The sequence below is a fragment of the Hylobates moloch genome, unplaced genomic scaffold (assembly GCF_009828535.3).
Source record: "Hylobates moloch isolate HMO894 unplaced genomic scaffold, HMol_V3 SCAFFOLD_17, whole genome shotgun sequence".
NCBI lineage: Eukaryota > Metazoa > Chordata > Mammalia > Primates > Hylobatidae > Hylobates > Hylobates moloch.
In genome coordinates this window covers 33620093-33647000 of record NW_026652292.1, presented here as the reverse complement: position 1 = coordinate 33647000, position 26908 = coordinate 33620093, and the positions used below count along the sequence as shown (strand labels likewise).

Below are 26908 nucleotides of genomic sequence, written 5' to 3'. Positions count from 1 at the left end.
TGCCAAGTGATTGTTTTTTCCATTTTATAACCAAAGCCAGGAGATGTGGCTCTAGTTTTGGCTCTACTTAAGCTTTACTTTTCTCATTTGGAAAGTGAGAGTTTTGGACTAGATCTACTGTAGGTTCTTTTCCAACTCTGTATGATTTTATGTAAGTTTGCAAAAATTTGTTTCTACTAATTAGTATATTTTCGCTTTTCAATTATAGAGTCTATTAATATTTAGGTTATTTTAAGTTATTAAAATAATTTCATTATGTTTAGAAATATGGTATTTCTATAATTGTGATAGAAAAGTTTTATGCTCCTAGGAACTTCAAGAGCAGCTGAAGATCACCACCTTTAAAGATCTTGTAATCAGGGACAAAGAACTCACAGGGGCATTAATTGCTTCTCTTATCAACTGCTACATCAGAGATAATGCCGCTGTTGATGGCATTAGTTTACATTTACAGGATATCTGCCCACTTCTATATAGCACTGATGATGCAATTTGTTCTAAGGTATGATACTTTATTACCTATTTCATTGTTTGTTATAAGAGGTATCATGTATGATGAACCATCTTGTTTCACTTCATATAAGACCTCAGTCAGTTAGATCTCTTAATCTCTCCTAGCCTCAGAATCCTCATCTAAGAAAGGGGTTAGAAATATGTGGCTTCTTAAAACCTGTGTATACTCTTTTAAGCTTAGCTTTTCTTTTTAAAAATATTTTTATTTATTTATTTGACACAGGGTTTCACTCTGTTACTTAGGCTGTAGTGCAGTGTTGTGATCATAGCTCACAGCAGCTTCTAAGTCCTAGACTCAAGCGGGCCTCTCATGTAGCTGGGGACTACGGGTGTGCACCACTACACCCAGCCAATTTTTTTGTTTTTTATAGAGACAAGTTCCGATTTGTTGCACAGGCTGGTCTTGAACTCTTGGCTTCAAGTGATCCTCCTGCCTCAGCCTCCCATAGTGCTGGGATTATAAGCATGAGCCACCATGCCCGGCCCTCCTTTAAGTTTTTCATAAAGAATATTCTTTTTTTTTTTTTTTTTTAAGACAGAGTCTTGCTCTGTTGCCCAGGCTGGAGTGCAGTGGCACGATCTCAGCTCACTGCAACCTCCACCTTCCAAGGTTCAAGTGATTCTCCTGCCTCGGCCTCCCAAATAGCTGGGGTTACAGGTGTGCACCACCACACCCGGCTAATTTTTTATATTTTTGGTAGAGACAAGGTTTCACCATGTTGTCTAGGCTGGTTTTGAACTCCTGACCTCCGCCTGCCTCGGCCTTGCAAAGTATTGGGATTATAGACATGAGCCTCTGCGCCCGGCTCATAAAGAATCTTTGATAGTGTTTCTAGGCCATATTAAAAAACCAAAGGTGAGAAATTAAGAAAAATCACTAAATTTAGAAATTAAGGAAATTTAGGGAATAATTTATCTCCTTAGGTTAAGGAAAAGTACTAAAACTTCAAGTAAATCTTTTGGTGAATTAGAGTTAATGGGGGCATTTTTATTGATCCATTCCTACAGGTGGAATAAATAAATAAATGAGTGTCGCATGGACTGCCTGCTACCCAATAATGTATTGACTAAGTAAGAGAATTACCAGACAAAAGCTCTCTTGCTTAACATATTTGTGAGAGGAATTAAGAATAGCTAGGAATTTTTGGTCAAAAACTTTTCTGCCTAAAATTAAGAAGTAAGTTTGTAGAGTTGTTTTCATTTTAATGGTAATAACCATATATAAATTTAGACATAGACTAAAACTTAGTTGACAGCATCATCTGTCTGCTTGATTTTATATATTTTTTAAGTTCTTGTTATCTCCTCTTCTAGGCAAATGAGCTTCTCCAGCGTTCCCGACAAGTTCAAAACAAGACTGAAAAAGAAAGAATGTTAAGGGAATCATTAAAGGAATATCAAAAAATTAGCAATCAAGTGGACCTTTCCAATGTTTGTGTTCAGTATAGACAAGGTGAGAAATAAAAGTGTTTCTTGTATCTTTTACTCAACTCAAAAGACAAACGATAGTGTATGAATGAAGCGAGCTAATGATGAAAAGCCACTTTCCAGATGCAAATCTTCTTTCAACATCAGAGGCCGAGTGAAAGGACGTAGGAATATGGTATCATTGTGTTACAATATTTGATGACTACACTGACCTGCAGAAGCTGTAATGTTCTTTTTATCTTTTGAAATGTACAATTTTTTTTCTTTGAGACGGAGTCTCGCTCTGTCAGCCAGGCTGGAGTGCAGTGGCACGATCTTAGCTCACTGCAGCCTCCGTCTCCCAGGTTCCAGCAATTCTCCTGCCTCAGCCTCCCAGGTAGCTGGTATTACAGGCGCTTGCCACCATGCCCAGCAAATTTTTTTTTTTTTTTTTTGAGACAGAGTCTTGCTCTGTCGCCCAGGCTGAAGTGCAGTGGTGCAATCTCAGCTCACTGCAAGCTCTGCCTCCCAGGTTCACGCCATTCTGCCTCAGCCTCCCGAGTAGCTGGGACTACAGGCACCTGCCACCATGCCCGGCTAATTTTTTTGTATTTTTAGTAGAGACGGGGTTTCACCGTGTTAGCCAGGATGGTCTCGATCTCCTGATCTCATGATCCACCCACCTCGGCCTCCCAAAGCGCTGGGATTACAGGCGTGAGCCACCGCGCCCGGCCAACACCCAGCTAATTTTTGTATTTTTAGTAGAGGTGGGGTTTTACCATGTTAGCCAGGGTGGTCTCGATCTCCTGACCTCAGGTGATCCACCCATCTCAGCCTCTCAAAGTGCTAGGATTACAGACGTGAGCCTCCACTGTGCCCCGCCGAAATGTATAACTTTTTCGCATTAGAGTTTCAGTTCTTGTCCAGTTCAATTACTGTTATGTTTTTTTTTTTTTTTTTTTTTTTTTCTCTGTCGCCCAGGCTGGAGTGCAGTGGCGCAATCTCGGCTCACTGCAAGCTCCGCCTCCCGGGTTCACGCCATTCTCCTGCCTCAGCCTCTCCGAGTAGCTGGGACTACAGGCGCCCGCCACCACGCCCGGCTAATTTTTTGTATTTTTAGTAGAGACGGGGTTTCACCGTGGTCTCGATCTCCTGACCTCGTGATCCGCCCACCTCGGCCTCCCAAAGTGCTGGGATTACAAGCGTGAGCCACTGCGCCCGGCCAATTACTGTTATGTTTTAGATTGCTTTCTGGATCACATTTATTTTTCAGATATTTAAAATTTTTTATTGAGTTTTAAGGTATAATCTGCTTATTTTTTAAAAAATTACTTTAAATCAAATCTAACATAATGTAAAGGCTATAACTATTTGCACAGGTATTATGAATCTCAAGGTATTTTTTTCCCCCCAGTAGGGAACTAAAACTTTCCTTTTTGTTATTTGAAATACGGTCTTTTTTTTCCAAGAAAACCTCACAAATCCTGCCTCCTGGTGGAACGATTCTCGGCCTCACCTTTGATACTGGATTACAGGCCTGCCACCACATTAGTAGAGGTAGGGTTTCACCATGTTGGTCAGGCTGGTCTCCAACTCCTGACCTTGTGATCTGCCCACCTCAGCCTCCCAAAGTGCTGGGATTACAGGCGTGAGCCACCACACCTGGCCCCCAATGAAGAAATATATTTAACAGTTGCCTTTTAGGCATATTAAGACCTTTTTCTTCTGAAGACCTATCAGAAATATTTTATGTTAGCAGGGTGACTATTGTACAGTAGAGACATAACCTTGATCATTATTTTCATGTGCCAGCTAAGGAAAAATGTATCCAACTTAGTAAGTCATAGGTCTTCATTCTTTTCTTTCCCATCAGTGAGATTTTATGAGGGTGTGGTGGAACTTTCTCTTACGGCTGCAGAGAAAAAAGATCCTCAAGGTCTTGGGCTTCATTTCTATAAACATGGAGAACCAGAAGAAGACATAGTTGGACTTCAGGCCTTCCAAGAAAGGTGCATTCCATTACCTTAGCAGATTGTCATCTTTATGGATACAGACTTTTCTTTGCATAAAATTTTTTGTTTTTTGTTTTATGTGTTTTTTTTGAGACAGAGTCTTGCTCTGTCACCTGGGCTGGAGTGCAGTGGTGTGATCTTGGCGCACTGCAATCTCTGCCTTCCAGGTTCAAGCTATTCTCGTACCTCAGCCTTCCGTGTAGCTGGGATTACAGATGCACACCACCATGCCTGGCTAATTTTTGTATTTTTAGTAGAGACAGGGTTTCACCATTTTGGCCAGGCTGGTCTTGAACTCCTAACCTCAAGTGATCCACCCACCTCAGTCTTGCAAAGTGCTAGGATTACAGCCATCAGCCACCGTGTCTGGCCTCTTTGTGTAAAGGTCGACCGCCCAAAGTGCTGTGATTACAGGCGTGAGCCACCGTGTCCGGTAGGATTTCATTTTAAAGGATAATTTTTAAGTATTCCCAGATTTGTTGAGACTATTAAAAAAGAAATGTGTGTCCTTAAAAGAAATATAGGCTGGGCGCGGTGGCTCACGCCTGTAATCCCAGCACTTTGGGAGGCTGAGGTGGGCAGATCATGAGGTCAGGAGTTCGAGACCAGCCTGGCCATCATGATGAAACCCTGTCTTTACTAAAATACAAAAATTAGCCAGTCGTGGTGGTGCACACCCGTAATCCCAGCAACTTGGGAAGCTGAGGCAGGAGAATTGCTTGAACCCGGGAGGCAGAGTTTGCAGTGAGCTGAGATTGTACCACAGAATTCCAGCCTGGGCGTCAGAGCAAGGCTCCATCTCGGAACAAAAAAGAAATATATAACCTTTCTATAACATATATATATGGAGGGTGTTTGGTTTTGTTTTTGTTTTGTTTTGTTTTGTTTTTGAGACAAACCTCACTCTGTCTCCTGGGCTGGAGTTCAGTGTCACCATCATAGCTCACTGTAGCCTTGACCTTTTGGGCTCAAGTGATCCAGTGATCCTCCCACCTCAGCCTCTGCAGTAGCTGGGACTACAGGTACATGTCACCACACTCGGCTAATTTTTTTTATCTCTTTAGTTTCTGTAGAGACAGGGCCTCACTATATTGCCCAGGCTGGTCTTTAACTCCTGGGCTCAAGCAATCCTTTCTTCTTAGCCTCCCAAAGTGCTGAGATTAGAGGTGTCAGCCACCACATCTGGTGAAAACCTATTTTTTTATTACTATATTTAATGACTTTACCCTTTTATGTTTAACCAAACACTTCTCAAACTTATTGAAAAAGTATATGGTTTATATTATTTTAAATGCCAAATATGTACACCTATTCTGCCAAATAGTCTTGAAATCCTTGTATATACTTAGGTAAGGTAAATCAGTGGCTTTCTTTTTTGTTGTTTGTTTTGTTTTGTTTTTTGGGGGTTTTGTTTTTTGTTTTTGAGAAAGGGCCTCATTCTGTTGCCTGGGCTGGAGTGCAGTGGCATGATAATAGCTCACTTGCAACCTTGAATTCCTGGGCTCAAGCGATCCTCCTGCCTCTGCCTCCCAAGTAGCTGGGATTACAGGTGCATACCGCCACGCCTGGTTAATTTTTTGTTTTGTTTTGTTTTGTTTTTTGTTCGTTTGTTTTTTGAGACAGGGTCTTGCTGTCGCCCAGGATGGAATGCAGTGGCAGGATCTCAGCTCACCTCAACCTCTGCCTCCCAGGTTCAAGCAATTCTTGTGCCTCAGTCTCCTGAATAGCTGGCACTACAGGCGTGCACCACCATGCCCGGCTAATTTTTGTAATTTTAGCAGATATGGGGTTTCACCAGGTTGGCCAGGCTGGTCTTAAACTCCTGACCTCTGGCAGTCCCCCTGCCTTCGTCTCCCAGAGTGCTGGGATTACAGGTGTGAGGCACCGTGCCCAGCCAATTTTTTGTATTTTTTGTAGAGACGTGGTCTCACTCTGTTGCCCTGGCTAGTCTTGAACTCCCAGCCTCAAGCCCTCCTCCTACCTTGACCTCCCTGTGGCTGGCATTACAGGTGTGAGTCACCACACTTGCCATCATTTGCTTTCTAGTTAAATAATGTAATTGTTCCTTTTCCATTTTCTTTCAGATTAAACAGTTACAAATGCATTACAGACACACTTCAAGAACTGGTAAATCAAAGTAAGGCCGCTCCTCAGTCTCCCAGTGTACCCAAAAAACCTGGTCCTCCAGTGTTGTCATCTGATCCAAATATGCTGAGTAATGAAGAAGCAGGACATCATGTAAGGGACATAGTATATTTTCATTCTGAGAATACACTGTTTAGAAGTTCTGCATGGTAATGGTGGCACAGTCATCTTGGGGAAAGGTGGTTGTTCTCAGAAGTTATCATGTAAGGATTCTTGATTTCTTACTGGAGTTTATAGGGCTAAAGGGTTGTGATGCCCAGAAACAGAGACTTTAACTGCTAATTTTTACTATTTTCTTTATTTTAGTTTGAACAAATGCTTAAATTGTCACAGCGATCCAAGGATGAGCTCTTTAGTATTGCCCTTTATAATTGGCTAATACAAGCTGACCTTGCAGATAAGCTGCTACAGGTAAATCTTTTTTTATTGCAGTTGTGTTAATTATTCTTAAGGAGCATAACTCAATGATTTAAGCACATACATAGATGTAAAAAATTCAGTTTCTCATCCCATGCCTACTATTAGATGTTAGTATAAAGATGAGTAATGCAATATCTTTTCCTAAGGGGCAAAGTAGGCTACTGCTCCAATTTTCTTGTTATTTCGAAGCTGATTGGGATAGTTTATATTGCGGGGTAGAAATCACTGGATTATGAATATGAGTCCTGTAGGTCATCTTAACTCTGCCGTTAAGTCGCTATGTGACTTCAGATATGTTCTTTTACCTACCCTAAGTTTCAGTGTTCCTCAATCTATTTAATGAATACATAGCATTTGACAATTTCAATAATGCCTTTGAGCTCAATGTCTAGGAATCAATAGCTGTGTTATCAAAGTTTATTTAAAAATTTGTAATTTTATAGTAAATTTCTTTTTTTTTTCTTTTTTCTTTTTTTTTTTTTGAGATAGAGTCTGGCTCTGTCGCCCAGGCTGGAGTGCAGTGGCATGACCTAAGTTCACTGCAACCTCTGCCTCCTGGGTTCCAGCGATCCTCCTGCCTCAGCCTCCCAAGTAGCTGGAATTACAGGCACCTGCCACCACACACAGCTAATTTTTATATCTTTTTAGTAGAGACAGAGTTTCACCATGTTGGCCAGGCTGGTCTCAAACTCCTGAGCTCAGGTGATCTGCCCACCTCAGCCTCCCAAAGTGCTGGGATTGCAGGCATGAACCACCGTGCCCGGCCAAATTTCCTTTTCTTTTTTGAGGCAGGGTCTCAATCTGTAGCTTAGGCTGAAGTACAGTGCAATGGCACGATAATGGCTCACTGTAGCCTTGACCTTCCTAGGCTCAGGTAATCCTCACACCTAACCCTCCTGAGTAACTAGAACTATAGGCCCGCGCCACCACACCCAGCTAATTTTTTTGTAGAGACGAGGTTTTGCCATATATTGCCCAGGCTGGTCTCGAACTCCTGAGCTCACATGATCTGCCCACCTTGGCCTCCCAAAGTGCAAGGATTACAGACATGAGTCGCCATGTCCAGCCTACTAAATTATTGTTATCAACCTAATAGAATTGTTTTGGAAACTCTTACGCTAACTGTGGTAAAACGAAAATTGTTTATAATAAGAAAATTTGCCCTCTTATCTGTTAGTGTTGGATTACAATTTTGCTTGTTTTCATAAAACAAGGCAAAGTTGTAGTTGACTTAAAAATATTATATTTTCCTTATCAGGAACGTTATCTGTAGGTGGTTAGAAAATTTTTCTGAATAACTATATAATTTCTAGGTCGCTTCTCCATTTCTGGAGCCACATCTAGTCCGAATGGCCAAAGTTGATCAAAACAGAGTTCGTTATATGGATTTACTCTGGCGGTATTATGAGAAGAACAGAAGTTTCAGTAATGCTGCTCGTGTACTGTCCAGACTGGCTGACATGCATAGGTATGGCATAATATTCTTATTGTGAAGAATGATTCAAAACTGAGCTATATGTACTTACATTCAGTTTTCTTTAATTTTAGAAGAATCTAAGTTTTAATATACTGATCTAAATTTTTTAAATAGGATGTTACTTTTTAGACATAAATGTATTTATGTATTGTCTAAAATTGTGGATCTCTCTTATTAGAAATCTAAAATAGATTTTTTTTTAAATCTAATGATTTTCAAGTTTCAGATGGCTTTTTATGTGTGTTTGGTATGAAACAGTACATACTAATTGACGTATTTGTATCATCAATCCTTAAGAAATTGTGTAACTAAAAATAAGCGTTTTCCCTTCTAGCACAGAAATTTCACTTCAGCAGCGACTAGAGTACATTGCTCGAGCCATTCTTAGTGCCAAAAGTTCCACTGCCATTTCATCAATAGCTGCCGATGGTGAATTCCTTCATGAATTAGAAGAAAAAATGGAGGTAAGCGCTAAAGATCTTAAGCTGTGTCCACGTTGAGTACTAGCCACATAGTTATTCCACATTCCATTCTTCCGTTGGTAAGTAATAGGTCTGTAGAAGTCATTATTATTCTAGTTGCTTTTGTCTGTTTATTTTTATGTTTAGATATAAATCTTAAAAGAGATTTTTAAGGATGCACTTGGGTCATAAAAACATTGCTATAATTTAGAAGTTTTCTCTGGCGTTTCTAAAGGTTTTTCCCAGCTGGGTGCAGTGGCTCACGCCTTAATCCCAGGACTTTGGGAGGCCGAGGCGGCCAGATCATGAGGTCAGAAGTTCGAGACCAGCCTGGCCAACATGGCAAAACCTTGTCTCTACTTAAAAAAATACAAAAATTAGCCGGGGGTGGTGGCACACGCCTGTAGTCCCAGCTACTCGGGAGGCTGAGGCAGGAGAATCGCTTGAACCCGGGAAGCAGAGGTTGCGGTGAGCTGAGATTGCACCACTGCATTCCAGCCTGGGAGACAGAGTGAGACTCTGTCTCAAAAAATAATAATAATAAAAAATAAATGTTTTTCCCAACTGTTTCAACAGCAAGTATATTACATCACATTCACCATTTATTTTGGAAGCAAATAAGTAGATGTATGAAGTAGAGTAGGCTAAAATTCCCTAACTAAGAGAATCAAAAACATACCATCATCCAAATACAAAAGTTTGTTTCTTATTCACAAAAATCCAGGGTGAGTCTTCCTGATTGGCAGCTGGCTTTCCTCCATGTGGTTGATTTAGGAACCCAAGTTCTGTTTTCTGGCACTACCATTCCCTAGGGCCTTTGCTTCAGCAGAGGGAGGAAGGAAAAGAAAGAACAAATTCACTCTCTTAAAAACTACAGCCCTGACATGACACACTTTACTTCTACTCACATTCCTTTGAAGAGAACTTGGTGATATGGCCATACCTCTCCTGCAGAGGAGGCTGAGCTGTACAGTCTAACCATTTGGCTACAGTCTTAGAAGGTATAAATATTGGTAGGCAGCAAGGAGTCTGCCACAGTATACTTCCTGTGAAATCTATTATGTTTAGTTGATGTCTGTTATGATGATGTTAGCCTATTATGATAGAAATCTTCATTTATACATTATTTTAGCAAACTTAAAGTCAGTTAGTAGGATCCATTCTTTCAAATGTATGTTGATTTATCATAAGTAAATTAAAACATCCTATTTTCTGCCCAAACTAGGTTGCTAGGATCCAACTTCAGATACAGGAGACACTACAAAGGCAGTATTCCCATCATTCTTCTGTACAGGATGCAGTTTCTCAGCTGGATTCTGAGCTGATGGACATAACTAAGGTAATAAAAAAACAAGTGAAATTTTTATAGTAGTCACCTAATAATGAGAAATTTTTGTTTTTTATTTTGCTTTTTGTTTCATGGGGAAGATTACCTTATCTCCACAAATAAGATAAGGCATCTTTGGCAGCTTATCACTGGGCTGACAGATCACCACTGCTTCATCTGACTCCTAGAAAAGGCTAAGCTACTCTTTCTAGGCCAGTAGCTACAAAGAACCTATCAGCCTCACATGAGAGCTGTGTTAAAACCAGCTATTTCCAGCCTGGGCAACATGGTGAAACCTCGTCTCTACAAAAAAATGCCAAAAAGGCCAGGCATTGTGGCTCACGCCTGTAATCCAGCACTTTGGGAGGCTGAGGCGGGCAGATCACCTGAGGTCAGGAGTTTGAGACCAGCCTGGTCAACATGGGGACACTCTGTCTCTACTAAAAATACAAAAATTAGCCAGGCATGGTGGCATGCATCTGTAATCCCAGCTACATGGGAGGCTGAGGCAGGAGAATCACTTGAACCCAGGAGGTGGAGTTTCAGTGAGCCGAGATCATGCCACTGTAGTCCAGGAGCCTGGGCGACAGAGCAAGACTCCATCAAAAAAAAAAAAAAAAAAAAAAATTAGCCTGGTGTGGTGGTGTGTGGTTGTTGTTCCATCTACTCAGGAGACTGAGGTGGGAGGACTGATTGAGCAGAGGAGGCCCAGGTTGTGGTGAGCCTCGATGGTGCTACTGCATTCCAGCCTGAGTGACAGCGTGAGACCCTGTCTCAAAAAGAAAAAAAAAAAAAAAAAACTAAAAAACCAAAACCATCTTATTTATGGCCTCGCTTCTTGCCTTGGAAAAACTAACTTATCTTTGCTTAACTCTCTAAACCTCTTTCTCGCTCTGTAATTTTCTGAGCAGTTCCTTCCTCTTCATTTATTCTTAGACATAGTTCCAGGTAACCTGAAACACCTTGAGATTTGTCAGTATTCCTGTGATTCTTCAACCCATTGTTTATACAACACTAGTTCTAAAATACCATTGCAGGGGGTTTGCGGGGAAGGTGGGGATGGTTAATGGGTACAAAAACAAAATAGAAAGAATGAATAAGACCTATTTGATAGCACAATAGGGCGACTATAGTCAATAATAACTGTATATTTTAAAATAGAGAATGTAATTGGATTATTTGTAACTCAAAAGGATAAATGCTTGAGGAATAGACATTATCCATGACATGCTTATTTCTCATTGCACGACTGTATCAGAACATCTCATGTACCCTGTAAATACATACACCTACTGTGTACCCACAGAAATTTGAAAAAATGGGTTTTAAAATTAATAAATAGAATGTCATTGCAACATGTTCTTCCCAGCCAAGAAAAAAGCTCTACATGCTAAAATCTGTTTGAATGTACTTACCATACCCTTACCCCCCATCTTTTTTTGCGGGGGGAGACAGAGTCTTGCTCTGTCACCAGACTGGAGTGCAATGGCGTGATCTCAGCTGGCTGCAACCTCCACCTGCCTCAGCCTCCTGAGTAGCTGGGACTACAGCCACGCACCACCACGCCCAGCTAATTATTTTTATTTTATTGTAGTAGAGATGAGGTTTCACCATATTGGCCAGGATGGTCTCGATCTCCCCACCTCGTGATCCGCCCATCTTGGCCTCTTAAAGTGCTGGGATTACAGGCGTGAGTCACCGTGCCCGGCCCATACCCTTAACTTTTTAAATATGAAGTTATAACCAGCTACATACGTCATCACATCTTTATATCATATTTCAGAAACTTTACGTAAAATCTTTGGTTATTTTTTAATTTTCAAGGAGTGCTTCACTATTAATCTCTGAATGTTGATCTCTAGTTGGATGTTTAATTTTGGGATTTTCTCTCACAGCTTTATGGGGAATTTGCTGACCCATTTAAACTTGCAGAGTGTAAACTTGCAATAATTCATTGTGCCGGTTATTCAGACCCTATATTGGTGCAGACACTTTGGCAAGATATCATAGAGAAAGGTAAGTGTTCAGTTATAGGTATGTTAGCATATGTTATGTAGTGACTTGGTGGAGGAATGCAAGCTGCTAGTAACTAATATAATGCAAGCCGCTAGTGGCTCATGAAAATTGTGTATACCTAAGAAGAGAGTAAGTGGAAGTCACCTGGGTATGGTGGAGGATGATCATACACAGAATGACCCAAGTGAATATTTGGGAGAATACTCAGTGAAAAGGTTATTTAATTTATATTATTTGTGCTGCCGTATAAAAGAGACTGAGACACTCACCTCAGAATCTAATAGCCAGTATAACCTGGTAAGACATAAGAGTATCTCAGACAATAACAGAAACACCAAATCTGTTAATCATATTAATGTGACTATCTGTTCTAAAGTATTTTGAACCTTGAAACAGAATTAAATAGCCAATGTAAACATTTCACATTAAAAATAATTTGGGTTTCAAATAACATGTCTTTTTTTTACAGAATTGAGTGACAGTGTGACATTGAGCTCCTCGGATAGAATGCATGCTCTTAGCCTCAAGATTGTTCTCCTTGGCAAAATTTATGCTGGCACACCACGCTTCTTTCCTTTAGGTAAGCTGTGATCTTAGGTGCAGTCACATATTTTCTGTTCTGATGGTTTACTCCGTTGATATGGACAAATAATGATCTTTTGAGTAAAATAAAGAGTTTCTTTGCTATTTAGTTCAGCACTTTAATTCTACCTCTCCGGAAAGACTTCCAAAGAATGGCAGAATTTGTTTTTTTTTTTTTTTTTTGGTTTTTTTTTTTTTTTTTTTGAGACAGAGTCTTGCTGTTGCCCAGGCTGGAGTGCAGTGGTGCGATCTCTGCTCACTGCAGGCTCCGCCCCCTGGGGTTCACGCCATGCTCCTGCCTCAGCCTCCTGAGTAGCTGGGACTACAGGCGCCCGCCACCTCGCCCAGCTAATTTTTTGTATTTTTAGTAGAGACGGGGTTTCACTGTGTTAGCCAGGATGGTCTCGATCTCCTGACCTCGTGATCCGCCCACCTCGGCCTCCCAAAGTGCTGGGATTACAGGCATGAGCCACTGCGCCCGGCCAGAATTTGTTAATGAAGAGTTGAGTATGAAACTTTCTGTGACTAACTTTCCAAGTTTATATTATCTATCTTAGGATTGTGCTGACTGACAAACTATGATTATATTGTTGGTAACCCTATACAAGTTTCTGAAGAGAAAAGAAAAACAGTTGATGTTTTTGTGCATAGGTAATCTGTGATTGATTCAACTGTTCTTTTTTTATGTTGAGGGCATGTTTTTCTTTAAAATAGCAAATAATTATGTTAAAACTTAGTGTTTGAATCCCTTTCTTAACGAGATATGGTGGCTATAATTTTTATATAAGGTAGCTAATTATGAGCTATTTGCCAACCTACAATTGTTTTTCTCAGTGGTAAAACAATAGAAACGACATAAATACATCCATAAAGTAGAATATTAACTACTTTTTTGTGTTATTTAAAAATATTGAGAGACATGAAAATCCTCACAATATAACTTTTTTTTTTCTTTTTGAGACAGAGGCTTGCTCTGTCGCCCAGGCTGGAGTGGAGTGATGCCATCTCGGCTCACTGCAATTTCTGCCTTCTGGGTTCAAGCAGTCTCCTGCCTAGCCTCCCAAGTAGCTGGGATTACAGGCGCCTGCCACCACGCCTGGCTAATTTTTTGTATTTTTCTTAGAAATGAGGTTTCTCCATGTTGTCCAGGCTGGTCTCAAACTCCTGGACTCAGGTGATCTGCTTGGCTTGGCCTCCCAAGGTGCTGGGATTAAAGGCGTTCACCACTGTGCCCAGCCTAATGTTAAATTTTTTTTTTTTTTTTTTTTTTTTTTTTCAAATGAGCATTCAAACTTGTTCACAGACCATCTCTGACTTAGGGTCTATTCCCTCTGGACATAGTCAGAAATAAAACCATTTTATTCATACCCTTCTTGTAGGTATAATATTGAAACGGTTCCCTTTCCATACCATTTTATTGATCCTAAAAATAAAGAGAAATAAAAGAGCAAATATATTCTTTATATAAATGTTTATAAGTGTGTGAAACTGGTACTTTTGATAGTTGTTTTAAAAAACACTGCATTGTGGCTGGGCATGGTGGCTCACAGGTGTAATCCCAGCACTTTGGGAGGCCGAGGTGGATGGATCACTTGAGCCCAGGAGTTTGAGACCAGCCTGGGCAACATGGCAAAACCCTGTCTCCACAAAAAAATAGGAAAATTACCCAGGCATGGTGGCATGCGCCTGTGGTTCCAGCTACTCAGGAGGCTAGGGTGGGAGGATCACTTGAGCCTGGGAGGTGAAAATTGCAGTGAGCTGAGATCGAACCGCTGCACTCCAACCTCAGTGACACAATGAGACCCCATTTCAATAAATAAATAACACCGTATTGTACATAGTTCTTTTTGAGGAATTTTCATTTTAATTTAGAAATAATCGTGGGCTTTGCGTGGTGGCTCACACCTGTAATCTCAACACTTTGGAGAGGCAAAGGCAGGAAGATTGCTTGAAGCCAGGAGTTTGAGACCAGCCTGGGCATAGCAAGACCCCGTCTCTACAAAAAAAAATTGAGATTAGCTAGGCATGGTAGCACGTGCTTATAGTCCTAGCTAATCAGGCTAGGCAGGAGGATTTCTATGTTTTATTTATATATATATATATATATTTTTTTTTTTTTTTCTTTTGATAGAGAAGGGATCTCACGATATTGCCCAAGCTAGTCTTGAATTAGCCACGCCTAGCTAATTTTTTTGTATTTTTAATAGAGACAGGGTTTCACCATGTTGGCCAGGCTGGTCTCGAACTCCTGACCTCAGGTGATCTGCCCACCTTGGCCTCCCAAAGTGCTGGGATTACAAGCACGAACCACCATGCCTGGCTGTAACTATAAATTTGGTTGTTACTGTTTATGATAAGACAGGCAGTTAAAAGTTTAAGAATGAGGCCACATGGCCGGGCGCAGTGGCTCACGCTTGTAATCCCAGCACTTTGGGAGGCCGAGGCGGGCGGATCACGAGGTCAGGAGATCGAGACCACGGTGAAACCCTGTCTCTACTAAAAATACAAAAACATTAGCCGGGCGTGGTGGCGGACGCCTGTAGTCTCAGCTACTCGGAGAGGCTGAGGCAGGAGAATGGCGTGAACCCGGGAGGCGGAGCTTGCAGTGAGCCGAGATTGCGCCACTGCACTCCAGCCTGGGCGACAGAGCGAGACTCCGTCTCAAAAAAGAATGAGGCCACAGTTAGAACTGTCAGATAAATCTGGGTGTGGGGCATTAAAAAACACATTTAATATTTCTGAAATCAGGATGCAGTTGCCCTTTTCTGAAAAGCTGTTAAAGTGAGGAAACCTATTTTTTTTTTTAAATACTGATACTAAAAAAAATTATCAGTGAAGTCCTCTTCAATATTGGGATTGTGAATGGTCTCTGTTTTCTTCTTGTATCTTTCTGAATTTTCTAGGTTCTGTAATTTTAATTTTAGGACATTTTCATCATCCCAAAAAGAAACTCTGTGCTCATTAGTTGTCACTTCCCATTCCTTCACACCCTCCAGCCCTAGGCAGCCACTAATCTACTTTAGATTTGCCTGTTCTGGTATATATCTTTTATTTAAAAAAAAAAATTTTTTTTTCTTTTAAGCTGAGAGTGATGGTGCACACTTGTAGCCCCAGCTTACTTGGGAGGTTGAGGTGGGAGGATTGAGCTCAGGAGTTCAAGGCTATCGTGCACTGTAGTTGCTCCTATGAATAGCCACTATTTCTAGTCTGGGCAACATAGCAAAAAAAAACCCCGCCCCAAAAAATTGCAATTGGATTTCAGAAGATATCCCCCTAGAAACTACTCAGTTATGAATAAGATCTACCTTTTAGTATCAAGAGCTAAAAATCCAAATTTCCGATCTTTTTTTTTCTTCCCAGATTTTATTGTACAGTTTTTAGAACAGCAGGTTTGTACTTTGAACTGGGATGTGGGCTTCGTAATACAGACAATGAATGAAATTGGAGTACCATTACCTAGACTACTAGAAGTTTATGATCAGTTGTTCAAATCACGGGTAAGGAAAATATTAAATAACATAAAGTTATTTTATTTAAAGTAACTTTGTAGATATAAAGTGGAGTATTTTGATTGCATTTTTGTATCTTATCACTTAGTCTAATTACACTTGGTTGCATCTTGGAAATTATGCTTTTGACTTTTTAAACTGATAATAAGAGTTGCTTTCCTGTATATCATGATTAAAATGAAATATTATTTTTGAATATTAATAAATATATATGCCTTACTCTTGGTGGAAGAGGCTAAACCAAGATGTGGGCTAAACTCATTACATTAAGAATCATCATTTGCTTTAAAAGAACAAGATTACATTTTATTTATTTACTATAACCTCATCTAAAATATCAGTGCCTAAAGATCCTTCTCACCCTGCTGAGCCTTATCAGACTATATGTTTTGTAATTTTTATGCTAAGGATAAAAGAGCCAAATAAAAACTTGTCAAAGTAGATTGTGTCTTTTATAGTAGCATCATACAGTGCTTTACAACATTAGCCTGTGATGGAAATGAGCAGGTAACTAGTATCTCCATCTTATATTGCAAAAAGACAAGAGCAGAGATGTTAAATAACCTGCCTAAGTCACATGGCTAGTAACTGGTGAAGCCAGACCTAGAATTAAGTTTCTGTTACTGCTAGTTTAGTCTCTTTATGATGTCAGACTAAATCTGCATAGGTTCAAAGTAAAAGTGGTGTCACAACCCATAGAAAGAAAGATTTTTCTCTTACCTCAGATTCCTAAGCGAGACCTTTACATGCTCTGCAAAGTAGATTGGTATATCAAATATGCATCCTAAGTAATATCATAGTGTTGTTAATTAATAAGTTTTTAATGTTGTTTGAAATATTAACTATAATCAGATATATAATTTAGTAGCCATATAATATTAAATGCTTTTTAATAGGGATAAGTTTTGCATGGACCCTGATGTCTACTTTAGTATAAATGATTTAAATAATCAATTGACACAATTTGCCTCACATTTCATTAAGTGTATTTCTTCATAGGATCCATTCTGGAACAGAATGAAGAAGCCACTGCACCTTTTGGATTGTATACATGTATTACTGACAAGATATGTTGAGAATCCCAGCCAAGTTTTAAATTGTGAAAGGTACTTATGAATTAAATATTGGATCAGCAAAAGCTTTTAAATGCTTCTAATAAATACCTGGGTAAAAAATTTGAAGAGAAGATGGGAAGATAAGAGAATTGTAAAGAAGTACAGGGGATTTAAGCTCTTGTGTATATTAGCAATAACTTTTTGAATGATATTGATCACCATGTATGAAAAATAGGAATTTTTTCCGTTTTCAACCCTTGTCCTAAATCCTTTCTACAGCTGAACATACATAATGTATTCATCTCTTCTGCTTTAGATAAGTGACCTAGGACCAAAACATTTCAATTATGTCTTTGTGATATTATTGGCCATTTAAGGGATATTCTTTTGAAAAAGAATATTAGCAGGAATCATCTCTTACTGCTTTCTTCTCATTGTAAAAATCTTCAGGCTGAGCACGGTGGCTCACGCCTGTAATCCCAGCACTTTGGGAGGCCGAGATGGGCAGATCACAAGGTCAGGAGATTGAGACCATCCTGGCTAACACGGTGAAACCCCGTCTCTACTAAAAATACAAAAAAATTAGCTGGGCGTGGTGGTGGGCGCCTGTAGTCCCAGCTAACTCAGGAGGCTGAGGCAGGAGAATGGCGTGAACCCGGGAGGCAGAGCTTGCAGTGAGCCGAGATCGTGCCACTGCACTCCAGCCTGGGTGACAGAGCGAGACTCTGTCTTAAAAAAAAAAAAAAAAAAAAAAAAAATCTTCAAATGGAATCCCCCTACCCCCTAAGTTTTCTTTTTTACTTTATTTCTTATTTACTTAATCACATCGTCTTTCCTCTTCTGTGAGAATTAAAGTTGCCAGAAGTTGGTGGGGAAGAAGTCCTGTAGGAGGAAATGTTTGTAAATGTATAATTAATCATGTGTCTTTTTCTTTATAGGAGAAGATTTACAAATCTCTGCCTGGATGCTATTTGTGGTTACCTTGTTGAGCTCCAGTCTATGAGCTCGTCAGTAGCAGTACAAGCCATCACTGGGAATTTTAAATCTCTTCAAGCTAAATTAGAACGGCTTCATTAATTACTGTGATATACTTTCATCCGTTTTATGATCTGTAAAATAAAAACTCAGCTGGGTCCAGATATCAGGTGTTCTAAATCTAAGAATGTAAGAACAATCTTAATAGAAATATGTTTTTAATAAGTGGCTAATATCTACAAATAATACCTTTGCTAAATGAATTCTTTTTTATGACCATTTTGTTTTTTAGTAATTGGGTGAAAAAACAACTGAAATGAGATTATTTATTATTTTAACATAAGGATTAAAAAAATTTAGAAACTCTTAGTTTGAATTGTACTGCAGGCAGAAATTTCAAATTTATATTATTCATTTTCAAGTTAGTCCGAGGATATTGGCGTTAAAACTCCACTAGGCGGCTGGGCACAGTGACTCATGCCTGTAATCCCAGCACTTTGGGAGGCCAAGGTGGGCGAATCACGAGGTCAAGAGTTTGAGACCAACCTGGCCAACATGGTGAAACCCCATTTCTACTAAAAATACAAAAAAATTAGCCAGTCGTGGTGGCAGGCGCCTGTAATCCCAGCTACTCGGGAGGCTGAGGGAGGCGAATCACTTGAACCCGGGAGGCGGAGGTTGCAGTGAGCTGAAATCGCACCATTGCACTCCAGCCCAAGCAACAGGGCGAGACTGTCTCAAAAAACAAAAAACCTCAAATAGGCTAAGTAGATCCATTCCCATAATAGTGGATTCTAAAACCATCCTTAAATAGGCAAATAAATGACTTTTTCAAAACGTTTTTTAGGTGTTGGGTTCACCCTTGAAAGAACTGTCCTCCAACAGCTAGTTTTGTCACTTAAAGCCCTTGAGAATTGATACAGACAGATACCTGGTTGTTTGAGCAGGTGATAAAACTTGTAACTAATGTTGTGTCCTGAAACCCTACACAGGGAGATACTATTTTCCCTTAGTGTCTACCTGGCTCCTTGGCCTTGTGACTACTGATTCCATTAGAGCAGTGGTTCTCAAAGTATGTGCTCCAAACCAGAAGCATCAGCATCAGCATCACCTAGGAATTCGTTAGAAATGCAAATTCTCGAGCCCCAACCCAGACCTACTGAATCAAAAACGTGGGGGATGAGGCCCCGCTTTCTGTGTTTTAACAAGCTCTCCAGGAGATTTTGGTGCACGTCAAATTTGAAAGCCACTGCAGTAAAGGATACTACTACCTTCCATAGTTTATGGATTGAGCTACCTATCTGGCTCCTCCTTCCCCCTTCGCTGTGAATAACCACAAACACGAGTTTAGCCCAAGGCACACAATATATAAAGCAAAACTGTTAGCAATGTACTTTTTAATTATTCTTTAACAAAATAGAATAACTAAACCAAATGCTTCAAAGTAATAGCAACAAGAGAGAAGAAGAGTGGGAATGACCAGAGCTAACAAAACACTCTGTTCCTTTCTCTCTCTTTTTTTTTTTTTTTGGAGACAGAATCTCACCCTGTAGCCCAGCCTGGAGTGCAGTGGCACAATCCTGGCTCACTGCAACCTCTGCCTCCCAGGTTCAAAGCAATTTGCCTGCCTCAGCCTCCCGAGTAGCTCGGATTGCAGGCGTATGCCACCACACCCAGCTAATTTTTGTATTTTTAGTAGAGATGGGTTTCACCATGTTGGCCAGGCTGGTCTTGAACTCCTGACCTCAAGTGATCTGCCCACCTCGACCTCCCGAAGTGTTGAGATTACAGGCGTGAGCCAACGTGCCTGGCCTATTCTCTTTTTATGCTACCACAAATAATTACCTTCTGTTTATTGTAAGCGATGCATGTCTATAACAGTTTGTATAATACATTTTGAATATATTTTTCCTTCCATTTTTGTCTTTTCCCAAGACCATAGGGTTGCCTTCTCTACCTTTGTTCTCTTAGAATTCAGCTCCCTTTTCCCTGTAATCTTCTAATGTAGAATATTTAATAGAATGCCAGAATATCACTCAGTGGGCACTACTACCTCTTATTTTTCAACTTTTCAATTTCTTTAGCGTTTTTTGAGTATGTAAAGTGAATGTATGCGATACATTCATTTTATAAATTTAAAATTCTGTCATGTCTACTTAAAATGAAGGCCTTGTCTGAATGCTGTAATTTAGGTGGGACTGCAGTTCTGCTAGAGATAAGAACTTCATTTTTGTTTTAAGCACATTTACATACTAGCAATATGTTATATATACTCAGCTCACAACGTTGAAAGCACATGTTTTAAAAGGGCTGTAGGCTTCCATGGCTAGATGGTCTGTTAGAGTCAGAAATCTGAACACTGTCCTTTTATTCACACAGCATGCTTTGAGAGGTTTTAGGAATTGCAGCCCCACAACAGATGCTTGCAATACCTTTTGGTGGGTAAGATTCCTAAGAGAGAAGAAATTAGGTCCCCTCATTTTTACCCTCTGGAACAGTGTTTCTAAAACTTTCACATTCAGAACAATCAGCCAGATAGCCTGTTATGACAGATTCTTGAGTTCCATCTGCAATGTCATGCTGATCCTGGCAATCAGTGGATGAGAGTTGGAGTAGCATTTATCCACTGTATTAGTATACTTTGTACTTGGTGTTTGTTCAACACATTACTTTTTTGAATTTTTTTGTTTTTTGAAGACAAGGGCTTGCCCTGGTGTGCAGTGGCATGATCTTGGCTCACTGCAGCCTCGAGCTCCTGGGCTCAACTCAGTCCTCCCACCTCATCCTCTTAAATAGCTGGGACTACAGGCACGTGCCGCTACACCCTGCTATTGGTTTTGTTTGTTTGTTTGTTTTTGAGACTGAGTTTTGCTCTTGTTGCCCAGGCCGGAGTGCAATGGCACGATCTTGGCTCACCACAACCTCCGCTTCCTGGGTTCAAGCGATTCTTCTGCCTCAGCCTCCCGAGTAGCTGAGATTACAGGCATGTACCACCATGCCTGGCTAACTTTTTTTGTATTTTTGGTAGAGACGGGGTTTCTCCATGTTGGTCAGGCTGGTCTCGAACTCCCGACCTCAGGTGATCACCCACCTCGGCCTTCCAAAGTGCTGGGATTACAGGCCTGAGCCACTGTGCCTAGCTCCCCTGCCCCCCGCCCCCCCGCTTTTTTTTTTTTTTTTTTTGTAGCCAAAAGGTCTCACTCTGTTGCCCAGACTGCTCTCAAAACTCCTGGCCTTAAGTGATTCCCCTGCCTCAGTCTGCCAAAGTGCTGGGATTATAGGCATGAGCCACCATGCCTGTCCATTATTTCTTTATAGTGACTGTTATATATAGGCAATGTATAATTGGTAGAACATAGTCTATGAAACAGTGCGTTAAATTGTGGGCAGTGAAGAATCATTGAAGTTGTAAAATTTTATTTTAAGTAGATCATTGTAGTATGGCAAAATGGTTAGGAAAGAGAAAGCTATCTTGACTGTTTACGCTATGAGATACTGACTGTGATGTACATGTACATTTAGTGTTTCTTTAGGTATACTGGACTTATTCATTGAACACCTACCCACTAATCTCAAAAGTATTCCTCAGGATAGTCTCCACTCCTATCATTTTTCCTCCTATTCATGAGATGGAAAAATTATGACCATGGTACAGAGTTGTATCAAGGAAATGAAGAACTAGAACATTGAATTGAAAGGTTTTGAAAGGGTTCACAATTTCTTTTCATTTTCTATTAATGTCTTCTTTTAAATTCTCTTAACAATAAAACTCTTTTTTCTAATATTTTAAGTCCTCCATTAAATCATTGAAACTCTTCTGAGCTTCATTTTCCTCATATATAGATGAGATTGAAGCCAAGTAATAAAACTTTTAAAAATCAATCAGGGGCCAGGTGCAGTGTCTTACACCTGTAATCCCAGAACTTTGGGAGGCCGAGGCAGGTAGATCACCTGAGGTCAGGAGTTTGAGACCAGCCTGACCAACATGGTGAAACCCCATCTCTACGAAAAATACAAAAAAGTTAGCCAGGTGTGGTGGTGGGCAGGCGCCTATAGTCCCAGCTCCTTGGGAGGCTGAGGCATGAGAATCACTTGAACCTTGGAGACGGAGGTGCAGTGAGCTGAGATCCCACACCACTGCACTTCAGCCTGGGTGACAGAGCAAGACTTGGTCTCAAAAACAAAACACAATCAATTTACCATGTGGGATCTGGGATCCCCATATATATTTTCAACCAAAATTAGAAATGACCCCCTAAAGCACCTCTGTCAAAGCAACCAAAGCCGAATTCATCCCTCTCTGCCCTCTGCCCACTCTTGTTACTTCCTCGTTTTCTACCTCTTTATTGTCTCAAATAGAAAATACGAAAATCATTACATTCTCCTCCCTTCAAAACCAGTTTTTAAGCACGTCTACTTAATATCCCCCATATCTGCCCAATTGTCTCATTACTTCAGGCTTTCAGGGTGGATTAAAGTTACCTGTTTCATTTGGATGCTTAAAACAGTGTCATAGTGGTCTTCTTGCCTCTACTTTGACCCCTCCTTCATCTCTGTTTCCACACCAAGGACAGAGTGGTCTTTTTAAAATCTAAATTTAGCCCTTGAGACGCAGCTTGAGCTTGAGGCATGCAGGGCTGCAGACATGGCAGACCTTCAACCCAGAGCAGTGTGAGGTGGTGAGCAAAAAAATGGAAAGGAAACAATAGAATAAAAAAGTTGGGGCCGGGCACAGTGGCTCAGGCCTGTAATCCCAGCACTTTGGGAGGCCGAGGCAGGCAGATCACATGAGGTTGGGAGTTCGATACCAGTCTGATCAACATGGAGAAACCCTGCCTCTACTAAAAATACAAAAATGAGCTGAGTGTGGTGGCGCATGCCTATAATCCCAGCTACTCAGGAAGCTGAGGCAGGAGAATTGCTTGAACCTGGGAGACAGAGGTTGTGATTAGCCGAAATCGCGCCACTACACTCCAGCCTGGGCAACAAGAGCGAAACTCCATCTCCAAAAAAAAATTGAGGCAGAGCCTGAAGAATTTGTAGTGGAAAAAGTACTGGATCAATGTGCGGTGAATGGTAAGGTAGAGCATTTCCTGATGTGGAAGGGATTTATAGACGCTGAAAGTACTTGGGAACCTGAAGAAACAAGCTTGTCAAGAGTTACTTGAAACACTTAATTCTCAAAAAAGCTGTTAAAGAAAAAGATGATACAAGAAAATATTAGGCCGGGCACAGTGGCTCACGCTTGTAATCCTAGCACTTTGGGAGGCCAAGGTGGGCTGATCACGAGGTCAGGAGGTCGAGACCACAGTGAAACCCCGTCTCTACTAAAAATACAAAATATTAGCCAGGCGTGGTGGCGGGCGCCTGTAGTCCCAGCTACTCGGAAAGGCTGAGGCAGGAGAATGGTGTGAACCCGGGAGGCGGAGCTTGCGGTGAGCCGAGATCGCGCCACTGCACTCCAGCCTGGGTGACAGAGCGAGACTCCGTCTCAAAAAAAAAAAAAAAAAAAATTTACCTGACAATCAGATAACATAAAATCAAAGAAGGAAAGAGATACTGCAGACAAACCAAGAGACCTTGATCCTGAAAAAAATAATTGGCTGTGCAGACAGCAGTGGAGAATTGATGATACTCATGAAATGGAAAATTCAGATAAAGCAGACTTGGTGTTAGCAAAAGAAGAAAATATGAACTGTATATAAAACCGGGTTCTTGCTTTTTGCTTTACTAATGTGAAGAAATAACTGCATTCTAATAAAAATCAAGTTTGATATGTTTATTTTGAAAGTAGTTCGGGTTATGGCTGGGTACAGTGGCTCACGTCTGTAATCCCAGCACTTTGGGAGGCCAAGGTGGATCACCTGAGGTCGGGAGTTCGAGACCAGTCTGACCAATATGGAGAAACCCCATCTCTACTAAAAATACAAAATTAGCCAGGTGTGGTGGTGCATGCCTGTAATCCCAGCTACTTGGGAGGCTGAGGCAGGAGAATCACTTGAACCCAGGAGGCGGAGGTTGCAGTGAGCTGAGATCGTGCCATTGCACTCCAGCCTGGGCAACAAGAGCAAAAGTCCGTCTCAAAAAAAAAAAAAAAAAGGAGTTTGGGTTCATGACCCGCCTCACCAATGTGGTGAAACTCTGTCTCTACTAAAAATACAAAAATTAGGCTAGGCACAGCGGCTCATGCCTGTCATCCTAGCACTTTAGGAGACCGGGGCAGGCAGATCACCTGAGGTCAGGAGTTCAAGACTAGCCTGGCCAACAGTGAAACCCCGTCTCTACTGAAAAATATGAAAATTAGCCAGGTGTGGTGGCAGGTGCCTGTAATCCCAGCTACTCGGGAGGCTGAGGCAGGAGAATCGCTTGAACCCAGGAAGCGGAATTTGCAGTGAGCCAAGATCATGCCACTGCACTCCAGCCCGGGTGACACAGCGAGACTCCGTCTCGGGAAGAAAAAAAATTAGCCAGGTGTGGTAGCACATGCCTGTAATCCAGTAACTTGGGAGGCTGGGGCAAGAGAATAGGTTGAAACCGAGAGGCAGTGTTTGCCGTGAGCCGAGATCATGCCACTGCACTCCAGTCTAGGTAACAGATTGAGACCCTGACTCAAACAAAAATAAATAAAAATAAATAAAAGTAGTTTGGGGAGAGTCATTGGGATTTTGTTTTGTTTGCATCAATAGCACTGGTTACTTTCAACAAATGAAAATTTTCTGTGGTTGCTTCCCTTATCAGAAAAGAATGTTTGATACGATGGTATGTTATTTCCTCGGCATTAGAGAACAGCTTTTCTAGATGTCGGGGGAAATTTCCATGGTCATTACTCAATTAGAATTTGTTATACTTAGGGACCATTGTGGTTTGTGTGTGTGTGTGTATACATAAGATGGATACATAAACATTTTTCTTTTGTTGTCATTGTGTTGTTGTTGTTGTTGTTGAGACGAAGTCTTGCTCTTGTCCCCCAGGCTGGAGTGGGATGGTGCGATCTCCGCTCACTGCAACCTCTGCCTCAGCTCCCTGTAGCTGGGATTACAGGTGTCCACCACCACACCTGGCTAATTTTTGTATTTTTAGTAGAGACAGGGTTTCACCATGTTGGCCAGGCTGGTCTCAATCTCCTGACCTCAGCATCCCAAAGTGCTGGGATTACAGGCTTGAGCCACCGTGCCTGGCCTTCTTTTGTTTTTAACCATTCACCAAAACAAAAAATCATGAGGAAGCCCGTATTTCTGAGATGCCATCATTCAGATGATCCTATGAAATAAATCACTTCATGTTAAATTGAAAATTTTCCTGAAGTCATGACATTAAATAGATGATTAATTAATTGCATAATTTAAATTGGATATTTTAATTAATTTATTTATTTATTTTGAGATGGAGTCTCACTCTGTCACCCAGGCTGGAGTGCAGTGGCATGATCCTGGCTCACTGTAATCTCCACCTCCTAGGTTCAAGCGATTCTCCTGCCTCAGCCTCCTGAGTAGCTGGGACTACAGGTGTGCACCACCACACCTGGCTAATTTTTGTATTTGTAGTAGAGACGGGGTTTCACCATGTTGGCCAGGCTGGTCTTGAACTGTTGACCTCAAGTGATCCTCCTGCCTTGGCCTCCCAAAGTGCTGGGGTTACAGGCATGAGCCACCATGCCCAGCCAAATTGGATATTTTAAAAGCACCTGATATGGTTTGGCTGTGTCCCCACCCAAATCTCATCTTGAATTCTCATGTGTTGTAGGAGGGACCCAGTGGGAGGTAATTGAATCATGGGGGCAAGTCTTACCTGTGCTGTTAAGATAGTAAATGAATCTCCTGAGATCCGATGATTTTATAAAGAGGAGTTCCCCTGCACAAACTCTTTCTTTGCCCACTGCCATTCAGGTAAGGCGTGACTTGTTCTTCCTTGCCTTCCACCATGATTAAGAGGCCTCCCCAGCCACGTGTAACTGTAAGTCCATTAAACTCTTTTTTCCTGTATAAATTACCCAGTCTCAGGTATTCTTTTTTTTTTTTTAATTTTTTTTTTTTTTGAGATGCCCTCTCTGTCACCCAGAGCATGATGTTGGCTCACTACACCCTCCGCCTCCCAGGTTCAAGCAATTATCCCGCCTCAGCCTCCTGAGTAGTTGGGACTACAAGCCCTCACCAGCATGCTCGGCTAATTTTTGTAGTAGACATGGGGGCGGGGGGCAGTTTCACCATATTACCCAGGCTGGTCTCGAACTCCTGACCTTGTGATCCACCCGCCTTGGCCTCCCAAAGTGCTGGGATTACAGGCATGAGCCAGGGTATGTCTATCAGCAGCATGACAATTGACTAATATAGTAAGTTAGTACCAGTAGAGTGGGTCAATGCTGAAAAGATATCTGAAAATGTGGAAGCGCCTTTGGAACTGGGTAACACGCAGAGTTTGGAACAGTTTGGAGGGCTCAGAAGAAGACATATACCCTAAATCATCTCTCTGAAGTTCAAGGTTCCACAAATTTCTAGAGCAGGGGCAAAATGCCACCAGTCTCCTCACTAAAACATAACAAGAGTCATCTTTGTCATCTTTGCTCCAATTCCCAAAAAGTTCCTCATTTACATCTGAGACTAGGTCAGCCTGGACCTTATTGTCCAAATCGCTATCGGCATTTTGGGCAAAGCCATTCAACAAGTCTCTAAGTAGCTTTTAACTTTCCCACGTTTTCTGAGGAGAAATTCAAGCTGGCTGCAGAAATTTGGATAAGTAACCAGGACATGAATGTTAATCACATGTCTCCAGGGCATGTTAGAGGTCTTAACAGCAGCCCCTCCCATCACAGGCCCAGAGGCCTAGGAGGAAAAAATGGTTTCACGGGCCCAGCCCAGGGTTCCCATTCTGTATGCAGTCTAGGGACTTGGTGCCTTGTGTCCTGGCTGCTCCACTCATGATGAAAAGGGGCCAAAGTTGGCCGGGTGCAGTGGCTCACGCCTGTAATCCCAGCACTTTGGGAGGCCGAGGCAGGTGGATCACGAGGTCAGG

At 41.3% G+C, this 26908-nt stretch overlaps 1 protein-coding gene across 2 annotated transcripts in view; it reads left to right on the top strand.

Moving 5' to 3' along the window:
• Window positions 1-21683, top strand: part of NUP155 (nucleoporin 155) — an 88670-nt gene extending 66987 nt beyond the window's left edge. For both annotated transcript variants that reach the window (XM_032135531.2, XM_032135532.2), the window contains 13 exons: window positions 311-502; window positions 1828-1966; window positions 3794-3929; window positions 6017-6170; window positions 6384-6488; window positions 7811-7965; window positions 8309-8438; window positions 9661-9774; window positions 11658-11778; window positions 12248-12358; window positions 15721-15857; window positions 16869-16975; window positions 17863-21683. In XM_032135531.2, the coding sequence (XP_031991422.1) occupies window positions 311-502; window positions 1828-1966; window positions 3794-3929; window positions 6017-6170; window positions 6384-6488; window positions 7811-7965; window positions 8309-8438; window positions 9661-9774; window positions 11658-11778; window positions 12248-12358; window positions 15721-15857; window positions 16869-16975; window positions 17863-18001 (1740 nt within the window). In that variant the 3' untranslated portion in view covers window positions 18002-21683. The remainder of the gene's footprint in view (window positions 1-310; window positions 503-1827; window positions 1967-3793; window positions 3930-6016; window positions 6171-6383; window positions 6489-7810; window positions 7966-8308; window positions 8439-9660; window positions 9775-11657; window positions 11779-12247; window positions 12359-15720; window positions 15858-16868; window positions 16976-17862) is intronic.
• Window positions 21684-26908: the final 5225 nt, after the last annotated feature.